General features: G+C 44.2%; 1 protein-coding gene across 2 annotated transcripts in view; it reads left to right on the top strand.

Annotated features, from left to right (window-relative positions):
• The window catches only part of FXR1 (FMR1 autosomal homolog 1), a 39621-nt gene that overhangs the window by 9315 nt on the left and 19405 nt on the right, over positions 1 to 10901 (top strand). For both annotated transcript variants that reach the window (XM_044434660.1, XM_044434661.1), the window contains exons 2-3: positions 7442 to 7494; positions 10463 to 10556. In XM_044434660.1, the coding sequence (XP_044290595.1) occupies positions 7442 to 7494; positions 10463 to 10556 (147 nt within the window). The remainder of the gene's footprint in view (positions 1 to 7441; positions 7495 to 10462; positions 10557 to 10901) is intronic.

The raw sequence follows: 10901 nt of genomic DNA, 5'->3' as shown, positions 1-10901 counted from the left end.
TATGGGACAGCATAGAAATGGAATTAAATACATAATAAATATTTAATATGCACAATGACTAGCCCTTGACCTTAGATTGACTCCAGTTTGATTCCTTTTTCTAGTTTGATAGTGATTCATTCAATTGTTTATCACTTCAATTATTTTTCTGCCAGTTTTATAACTACATAAAATAAAAACATAGAAACAGAGTGAGTCAGAAGGGGACTCCCGGGCCATCTAGTCTGACCTCCGACACCAGCTGGCTCCGCTCACGACATGCCCACCATGTGCATGCCCAGCCTATCTTTGAACACCCTCACCGATGGGGCCTCAGCGACCCCTCGTGGAAGCCCATTCACACCCTCGGGGTCCTGATTGTCAGGAAGTGCTTCCTGGCATCCAAATGGAACCTTGGCTCCCTGAGCTTTGCTCCATTGGCGCGTGTCCTGCCTTCTTCTGCAGGGGAGAACAGGTCTCTACCCCTCTCCATGTGACATCCCCTCACATACCTGTATGTCGCCAACAGATCCCCTGAGTCTCCTCTTCTCCAGGCTGAAGAGACCCAGTACCCTCAGTCCCGCCTCATATGGCATCCCCTGCAAACTGGCCACCAACCTTGTGGCCCTATGCTGCACTCACTCCAACCTGGCTATATCCTTTCTGTAATGAGGGGCCCAAAACTGAACACAGTACTCCAGTTGCGGGCGCACCAGAGTCGTGTAGAGTGGTAGTAATACCTCTCTTGATCTAGAAGCCACACTTCTGGCTATGCAACCAAGGGTGGCGTTCGCCCTCTTGACCACCGCATCACACTGCTGACTCATGTTTAGCCTGCAGTCAGCCAGCACCCCGAGGTCCCTTTCACAAGTGCTGCTCTCCAGCCACTTGTCACCTAACCTGTACTTATGACAGCTATTCCTATGCCCCAAGTGCAAGACCTTGCACTCATCCACATTGAACGCCATCCTGTTGTCTCCTGCCCACTTCCATAGTCTGTCCAGATCCCTTTTGGATCTGGAGTACCTGCTTCTCAGTTGTGGCCACTGCTCCAGTTTTAGTGTCGTCTGCGAATTTGATCAGCAGACTGTTCATCCCTTCTTCCATGTTGTTAATGAAGAGATTAAACAGGATCGGCCCCAGGACAGAGCTCTGGGGGACCCCGCTTGTCACTGGCCGCCATCCCGATGGACGTAAGGCTAACTGGTCTATAATTCCCCATGTCCTTTCTACTACCCTTTTTGAAAATTGGGACCACTGATGCCACCCTCCAGTCCTCTGGAACTTGACCCATTCTCCACGAGGTCTTAAAAATGGAGGTCAGCGGGCGTGAGAGAACCCCTGCCAACTCTCTAAGTACTCTTGGGTGAAACCCGTCAGGGCCTGGCACCTTTGTAATGTCCAATGCCCTGAGGAGCCCCTCGACTTCAAGGGGGGTGACTCTAATCTGTGCCCCTAAGTCCCCAGCCTCATCTAACCTCCTATGCGGATCTCCCCCGTCCTGCTTTGGGGAGAACACAGAGGCAAAATAGTCATTTAGCGTCTGTGCCTGTTCCCTCATATCAGTCACTGGATCTCCTTCCTCCTTATTTAGTGGTCCCACCACTTGTCTCCCCTTCCTTTTCCTATTTACATGCTGAAAGAAGCCCTTTTTGTTGCTCTTGATATTCTTGGCAAGTCTCAGCTCGTAATCAGCCTTAGCCTTGCGAAGAATCCTTCTGCAACGGGCCTCCTCCTCCCGGTATACCCTTTCGTCTATTTCCCCCAATATCCATTTCCTGTGGAGGTTCCTCTTTTGTCTAATCCCTCTAACCACCTCCTTTCGCATCCATGGCGGCACTCTCCTCCGCCTCCCCACCTTACTGACTAGAGGTATCCTCAAGGCTTGTGCCTCCGAAACCTCCCTTTTGAGTGCTATCCACCCCTCCTCAACTCGCTTACCTTCCAGTAACCTATCCCAGGAGACTTTCCCCAGTCTGGCCTTCAGTTGGCCAAAGTTGGCCCTCTTGAAGTCCCAGCTTCTAGTGCTCGACCTGCTGCACGTCCCCAGTCCCCTGATCTCAAAGCAAAGGATGCAGTGATCACTTGCATCCAGAGCTCCCCTAATCTGTACTTCATCTATCAGCTCCTCCCTATTGGTCAAGACCAAGTCAAGGATGTTTCCCCCCATCGCCTCGCGGACCCTCTGTGTGGAAAAACCTCCCTCTATAGTTTCTAGGAAGCAACGTGATCTGGCTGTCACCCCTGAGTGAGTCTCCCAAGTAATATACGGGAGACTGAAATCTCCCATAATTACTGTGTCTCTCCCCCAAGATATCCTTAGAATCTGGCCTGTCAGGACATCATCCAGGGTCTCAAGTTGACCTGGAGGGTGATAACATACCTCCACTGTCAGGTCTCTTTCCCTGTCAAAACCCCTAAGTTTCACCCAAACTTCCTCTACCGAATCCCCATCTGTGCTGCATTCTATCTCTCTGCATCCTATCCCTTCCCTGACGTATAAAGCCACGCCCCCACCTCTCTTTCCCTTCCTGTCCTTTCTAAAAAGGTGATACCCTTCTTTGTTCACATTCCAGACTTGCCTTTCATCCCACCAAGTTTCTGTGATTCCTACCAGATCATACCCTCCTATTCCCAGGAGAGCTTCAAGCTCTTCCAGCTTATTACCCATGCTCCTAGCATTGGTGTACATGCACCTCAACTCCTTCCCACCGCTTCCTTTCCTTGGAGTTCCCAGCCTCCTCCTTCCTCCCATCCTTCCTGGTACCTGGCCCCTCTCTGTAGGAGTCATGTCAGTCCCTGCAGTATCTCTAAAACTCTGCTCCCAGAGCCCTGATCCTCCCCCCACACTTGTCCAGTGCAGACACGTTACTGTGGGGCCTAACCCCCCCACCCCCCGGCTCAGTTTAAAATCTTCTGGATGAAGCTCACTAGAGCATCTCCAAAGGACCTTTTACCCATCCTCGTGAGGTGCAACCTGTCCCTTGCCAGAAGTCCATTGGCAAGAAAACGAGTGCCGTGGTCAAGGAACCCGAAGCGTTCCTTCTGGCGCCACACCCTAAGCCAGTTGTTCACCTCGGAGGCCCTCCTGTCCCTTCCTGGCCCAAATCCCCGGACAGGTAAGATTGACGAGAAGGCCACTTGGGCCTTCAGCTCCCTGAGTTTCTTCCCCAAGGCCTCGAAGTCCCTGGTGGTCCCGACCACACCCTGCCTGGCCACATCGTTTGTGCCCACATGGATCACCAGGAGCGGCTGGTGACCCCCGGAGCGAACAAGATGCTCCACTCTGTCCTTCACATGCCAGATGTGTGCACCTGGCAGGCAGCAAACCTCCCTTGTCTCCAGGTTGGGGCGGCACACTGCCGCCTCAGTGCCCCTCAGCAGGGAGTCCCCAACAACAGTCACCCGCCGCCGTACCTTCCCAGTGCTGGTGGGCGGCCGTGCCCTGGCCCTCGCCTCTCCTGCAGCGCCCCCTTGCCGCCTGACGTCCCAGGCTGGGGATCCTGCTGGTCCCCCGAGGCCTCATCAGCCCCAGCCTCCCCAAGTGGAGAGAATCTGTTTCCCAGCTCCAGATTGGTGCCAGGAGAAGGAGGAGGCCGTGTTGGCCTACTCCTCCTGTGGGTGACATACCTCCGTGTCTCCCCAGCTGCTCCTCCCGTGGCCTCTCCCTCAACCTTCTGTCCAGAGGGGGGCTGCTCTGGGGGGGCCTGGAGAGCGCTCTCGGCCCTCAGGCACCTCTCCTCCTCTTCTAGCAGGGTCACCATCTTGCACCGAGGGCAAGTGTATCCCTGCCTCTCCTGGGGGAGAAGGGCGAACATGTCGCAGCTCTCGCAGCAGACAGCAACACCCATGACTCCTGCCAAGGCCATCTCCTGGTCTGCCATCGGTATCCCTTCCGAGACCTTACCTTGGTCCCCTGCCTTGTTTGTCCTGCAGTTCCTCTCACTCGCCCAGTTCTCCCAGTCAAAAACCCACTCGCACACACACACAAGGATAAAATAAACTTAAATTTAAATTGGAAGAAAAACAAAACAAGCAAACAAATCTCTGTGTCTCAGGGAAGGGAGTCTCTGGACAGCCCAGGCCACAGCTAAGGGACACAGACAAGGGATGACGCCCTTCCCCTCCGCTGCTCCTGGCCCTCTGCTCCCCTGCCCAGCTCCTCCCTTGCCTTCGCCAGGCCCCTGGCCACTCAGCACTCGCTCCCAGCCTGTGCCTCTGCTGCTCTGCCAAGAGGCCAGAGCCAAAAAGCAGCTTGTAGCTATTATCAGAATAATAAAGCATCATCTGTATGGGTTGAGTAAAATACAGTTAATGTGGCTTAAGGTACTAATTGGTGAAGTAAAAATGTAATAGTTTTAATTCTAGTTAAAATGTAGTTGTGCTACCCTGCTTTGCACTTCTCTATGATATGAGATCTCAGTGTGATGTTGTGTAGGTTTGTTTGCCTAGATTTTACATCAGTAACTTCTCACTGTTTAACTGAGCAATTCTGTACTTATTTATTCAGAAGCAAGTCCCATCATACTCAGCAGCCTGGTTAGACCAGTGTTCAGTGATGTGGAACACCAGCCTAATGCTTCAGTTATATTTTTATTAATCTGAGAGTCAGCTGCACTGAACTGAGTGGAACTTCTGTATAGGTTTGTGTAGACATGTGCTGTAAGGAAGCTCATTTTACCATTTTTGTAGTAATGTTGCTGCTCCAGTTAGGATGCATAATAATGCCTTGAATCTGATTTGTTTATATATTAAGGGAATTATTTATTATTTTAAAAGTTTTTAGGTACTCTTCAGTAAACCTATCCAAGTGGCATGCAACAAGAATTAAAACATAAGCATAAAACCACAGTTAAAACTAAAGAGACCATAAAATTCAGCACTGAGTAAAATCATCATTCACTAGTTTACATTAATGCCTGGGAGACTAAAAATATCTCTAGCTGGTATTGGAATCATATCACAGTTGGTGCCAAGTGAGCCTTCCCCAGGAAGGCATTCCATAAATAAATAAATAAGATTCCATGGCAGATAAAGGCCCTCATCCTAGTTAGCTACCCTTTATTAACATATAGTAGGAAAAGTATTTTTTGTGGGGGTGGTCGGTGCTATATGTCAACAGAAATACACATTCTCATGTTTTTATATACAGAGTTGATCTAGATAATAGACCCAGTAGAAGGTTTTATCAACAAAATATTGCCACAACAATGTATTTATTTATTTAAAACTTTTATATGCCATCCTTTATGTATGACATTTCAGAATGGAAATAGAAATAGATCTGTGAAGTTTGCACAACAGAACCTTAGTAATCCTAATACCTCATACTTTTTGTGACAAATATTACAGAAAGTGTTTTTGTTTAGTGATGAAAACTGGATTTTATAGCTCTTCAGCCCATCCAAACTGCTGCTTATGTATGCAGTGGTGATAAGCCCAATTAGCTTCTTTCACTCTTCTCATACTTTTTGAATTTACATTGGATAATCTTGACTAGTTCAGGCTAAGCTCCTTTAGTAATTGTGAGATTTCCCCCTGTTAACTCGTGAAATGAATTGGCATTTTAACTGAGAAATCAGGTTGTACAAAAACCTGAGAAGGAGAAAGACCGGAAGCTTACATGCTTAGAAATCAGGTTGGCTTCTCCTACCTCCTGACCAAGTGACTGTGGGTCTAGGACCATTATGTGCTATACAGCTCAAACTCCAAATTCTAGACTCAGTCATTGTAGACTTATTTTATCTCACTTAGTTTTCAGCAGTGGTCTACAAATGTTGACTTGGGTTATGCCAGTCACTATTTGTGGTTGTCTCATTCTTCAGCCATCTCACATGTTTAGACTCTGGACTTAGTGGTCATACTGGGTGGTGATGTGACTCTTAAGACGAAGATGAGATGTATTCATTACAAAATGTCGTAAGACATTCTTGCTAAGTTTGAGGAGACACACTAATTCTGTGTATTGGGGTCCTGCATTTTTGCCCCAAAGTTCTGCCCTTAACTAGTCCTGTGACTTTGCAGTATAGGGCGTGAGGATATTTTATTTGTGCTATGGTGTGGCAATAGTAGGAACCTTTCCAGCTCTTTCTGTTCTATCCCCTAATTTTTCCAAATTAGGGGATAGAACTTGCAGTGCATTGGGGGAGGGGCTTTGCATTTCTGCCGAAACCACGTTTTATTGATAGTACTTGTTTGGCAGAGATTCAGGATTTTGTTGAGGTTGCTACAGTTTGATAAGGTTGCTCTGGCATGCTGTTCCCTAACCTGTTGCTTAACTAGTCCAAGTATTTTGGATTACAACTCTAGGCATTTCTATTAGCCATGGTGGCAGGAGCAGATGGGAGTTGAAATCCGAAACAGCAAGGCCATAAGGATCAGGAAGGCTGGAACACTGGAGTCCTGGCCAGCTGGTTAGTTTTGGTTTGTTTGGGGTTACTGGCGGAGTCCGTAAGTGGTATTCTAAATGTCACTTCAGTGAGAGAATGGTTCATGACTCTGTAGAGCATGCTGTGGTTACACTGCTTCTGAAAAAGATCCCTGCCAGTGCAGAAGTAAAAAATGAACCTTCCAGTTACAAAGTTGCCATTCTTTTGTGAGGTATAAGAGTGTGTGGTCCTGGGCCACTCCAGAGATGTAGCCAATTCTTATGGTATGTTATTACAAAATAATAGCAAATGGCATTTCTTTGTTTAAAATTTCTACTTTGGTCTGGAATTGTCTAGTTACTAATAAACTCAGCGAAGTCTTTATTTCTTGAGTTTTTTTTAGGAAGGGAAGGAAGGAGGGAAAGAGAAGAGGGAAAAAGCCCTGGTGATCAGCAATGTCAGAATTAGAAAGTGACTCCATTGTTCCCCGCCCCCCAGCAGCACATTCAAGCCCTGACTCGCCAACACCAGGTCCATCCTCTCCAGCACCAGTCCCATCTCTATCATGATTCAGTTAATATTAGGCATAATGTTAGCTCAACAAGTGTTAACCTTTAATATTTTTCCAGTTTTTCTGTCTAAACTGTTTTAAGAACTGTACTGTATACCTACACACATACAGATTCTCTATTTTCAATACCTGTAGTTACTTTATTATTATTAAAATACTGTATTGTGTTTTGTGAAAGTATATATGGAAGTGTGTCTTAAGTGATTTATATGCTTTTTATATGCATTATCCAACTTACATACAGTTGAGTTAAGGATGTTCTCAGGAATGGAACTCATCCATAACCCGGTTTCTATCTGTACTTATAAAAGCTAGTATAGTTTGACAGGGACAGTGCTTATGTTCAACTTTTCTCCCTTACCTATCTGGGTAGCAGAAACCTCCTTGGCATCTTTAGTGGTATTTTCATTTTCCATTATGAATTCTTATTATAATTTAAAACCATGTATAATTATGTAAGATGTCACATTGTAATACTAATACCAAGTGGGGGGTTTCTGACAATGTTTGTACTTCATTCTAGGGATTCATCAAAGATGTTCATGAAGATTCCCTCACTGTTGTGTTTGAAAACAAGTACGTAGTTTATTGAAAACTGTAATACAAAATGTAAATTATTATCTGTACTGTTCAGTTAAGGAACTGACCACTCCCTATTACAACTTGCTCACTATGGAGGAAAAGACTTGAAATCCTAACTACAAATGCACCTGCAAAATAAAAATAGAATAAAACTTGCATGCTTTTGTAAAGTGATTGGAACTACAGTAGTCCTGTGCAATTATAGCGCATTCAGAGTGTTTGACTAAAAAGTGGCTGATAATACTGTGATAACATTGAGAAGAGTTATGACACAGATTTAGTTTGAGTAATTATTGTCTGTGGTAACTAAGGCAAAGATACTTGCATAAAAATATTCAAAAGCATCCTCCTCCCTTTTCAGGCTGATTTTAGCCTGGTTCAGATAAAGGTGACTGCCATTCACACATGAACAAACAACTGAGAATGAGATTTTGCTTTTAGTTTGAACAGGCCATAATTCCATGGAATGTACAAGCTTGAGGAACTCGTGTTTGTTCTAACAAAGGTAGCTTAAACAAAGATATAGTATTGCCATGTTAGACGTCCATTTTCAAATTGAAGAGTTCAGTGTAGAGACCTGGTTCTCACAACAGAAGAACCCACCATGACGTGTTGGCTTGTGTGAATCCAACATTGTAGGCGGGTGTGATACCGCCTGGAGAATCTAGGCTTGTAGGGTTGTTCATCCCTATGCTGGCTGCAATTGTTGTATAAACCCAGTGGAGTAATTTCATTATATGTAGCTGGGAATGGCTAGAGAGCTGCCCTGCAAGGGTGATAAAAGTACCTTCCATTCCTTGTGATCTACCTTGTGTCCCCAAGGTCTGTCTTCACCTCTTCTCAGTGCCTTCAGCCCTATGCTTCTAAAAATAGAGAAGAAAGAGAGAGTATTGGAGAGAGTATTTTGAATGCATTTTTCCCCTTCCTCCAACTTTCTGTGAGGACTTAGGAGTAAATATAGGTTACTAGGAAATTTTCATAAATTTATCTTTTGTTTTACTGCTTTGTCTTGAGAATTAGAAAAATTTCCTTCCATTCCACTGCAGTGTCATGACATTTGCATATATTTGACTATCTTCCTTTGTAATCTATATATACATGTGTCAACCAGCAATGGAGATTAGTGCAGGGCAGTGAGGAATACAAGGTGAAGTAGAGGTAAAAGTCACTAGCAATTGCAGGAGAAAAAGAATTTTAGGAGTTCATTTTATTTATTTATTTATTTATTTATTTATTTATTTATTTATTTTTGGATTTATATCCTGCCTTTTTCCTACAAAGGGCTCAAGGCAGCTTATGTCATTCTCCTCCTCCATCTTATCCCCACAACAACAACCCTGTGAGGTAGGTTGGGCTGAGAGTCTGTGACTGGCCCAAATTCACCCAGTTGGCTCCATGGCTGAGCGGGGACTAGAACCCAGGTCGTCAGAGTCCCAGTCCCATGCTCTTAACCACTACACCACGCTGGCTCTCCAGAGTTGGTGTTATTACTTCGGTATAATGTGGAACAGCCTTTTAAAAAAAGCGTACAAATAGTGCTTGATCGGAAGGGAAGTCCTGAAGTTGAGGAGACTAATAAAAAGGGATGGAAGTATGATTGGCTAAATTATAGACAGGTGATCTTACACAAGTGTGCAGGGCATTCAGTTTTTTAGGATTTGCACATACTTTTCTACTTTCATTAGAGCATGTGCTGAGTCTGAAAGGGATATGAATGCAGCTTGTGGCTTCAGGAGAGAAGGAACTGTAGGGATACAATACCCTGAAAAAAGTTGTGAGTTTGTTACCAAGTTCATAGAGGCTCAGAAAGTTAATTCCATTTGACAATCTGATGTCTGGGTGGAATATTTGCTGGAGTTGATTGAGGAATCAAGCCACAAAATGCCTGATTGTTTGTCTGGTTAGCAAGTGAATAAACCATCCAGAGTGGCACATTCTCAGGGAGGCTTAATGTGACATATTTTAGTTGTTAAGATATATTTTATACAAAGTGCCCTAAGAATCTTTATAATGTAGAAACCATGGCCCCATTGGGTCCTTGATAGTACAGTCAGATTTCCTTATCTCTTGCCTTTCATTCTCACTTTCCAAGTGATCTCCTGATTGCATTTTTTCAGAACTGTCAGTGGAGTCCTTGTTGATTTATCCAGGGAGCTTGAACTGTTCACTGACAGACTTATTGATGATCTTATTCTTGATGTCAGATAATCAACATTTGATGATTTTCTTTATCAGTTGCCCCAATACGTATATTGACCAAAGATTAAATATGCATGCAAATTAAACATCAGACAAAATATGATAGGAAAGTTTATGTTAATCAGAGACTCAATAGGGCCTGCATTTTATGCATATATTTTAAAGACTCTTTAGGCCTCAGTCCTGTGCATATTTAGTCAAGGAAAGGACCTATACAGCCCAGCATTACCCAGTCTCTGCATGTTGTAGTTTGTAACTGTTGCTTTAAAAAATGGAATGTTTGTTGCAGATCTGCCTGTTTAACTGTCTTTTCAGTCTTAAAGCCTTCAGTTCCACTTAAAGCATCCAATAAGTTGTTTGTAACCCATGAAGTTCATGCTAATTTACTAAAATATCTGAACAACTAAAACACTTAATCTGTGTATGTACTACAGTCAACCCTTGTAATCCTAATCCATTAATGAACTTAAGTTAGAACAACCAAACCTGCCTGTTTCGTATTTCTTTCAGCAGATGTTCTTTTCAAGGGTTCCTTTGTCAGGAGGAGCTTGTTGTGTAGATACTATTTAGGAGGCTGTATCAGTAGTGACATGCCTCCCCATTTAAGCAAGACTGATGCTGCTAGCATTTTAGTGTCAGGTTAAAACTTGTTTGCCTATATAAATTAATCTATTACTTAAATCAAGATGTAACAGTTTATCATTGTTGCTTTTTCTTATTTGTTAATGGCACTGACAATTTGAAATACCTATTCAACTTTCAGTTGGCAACCAGAACGCCAGGTTCCATTCAATGAAGTAAGATTACCACCACCACCTGATATCAAGAAGGAAATTGGTGAAGGAGATGAAGTGGAGGTGAGTTTTTTCCAAATATTTGTTTTATTTGCTTGTGTTCAGGTGAGTCCTGGAAGATGCATGAGGTTTCACCAAAATAAGTGTGCTATTCAGTAATATACATTCCTAATGAATGGCTTACATCGAATGCTACTACTGCAGTCTCATGCACATTTAACATCAATTTATGTTTGTTTGTTTATTTATTTATTTATTTAGATTTATATCCTGCCTTTTTCCTACAAAGGGCTCAAGGCAGCCTCCATCTTATCCCCACAACAGCAACTCTGTGAGGTAGCTTGGGCTGAGAGTCTGTGACTGGCCCAAAGTCACCCAGTTGGCTCCGTGGCTGAGCGGGGACTAGAA

This window comes from Varanus komodoensis, unplaced genomic scaffold, assembly GCF_004798865.1.
Source record: "Varanus komodoensis strain SLA01 unplaced genomic scaffold, ASM479886v1 scaffold28, whole genome shotgun sequence".
NCBI classification, from domain to species: domain Eukaryota; kingdom Metazoa; phylum Chordata; class Lepidosauria; order Squamata; family Varanidae; genus Varanus; species Varanus komodoensis.
The sequence above is the reverse complement of the archived record's forward strand: the minus strand, read 5'-3'. Positions and strand labels throughout refer to the sequence as shown.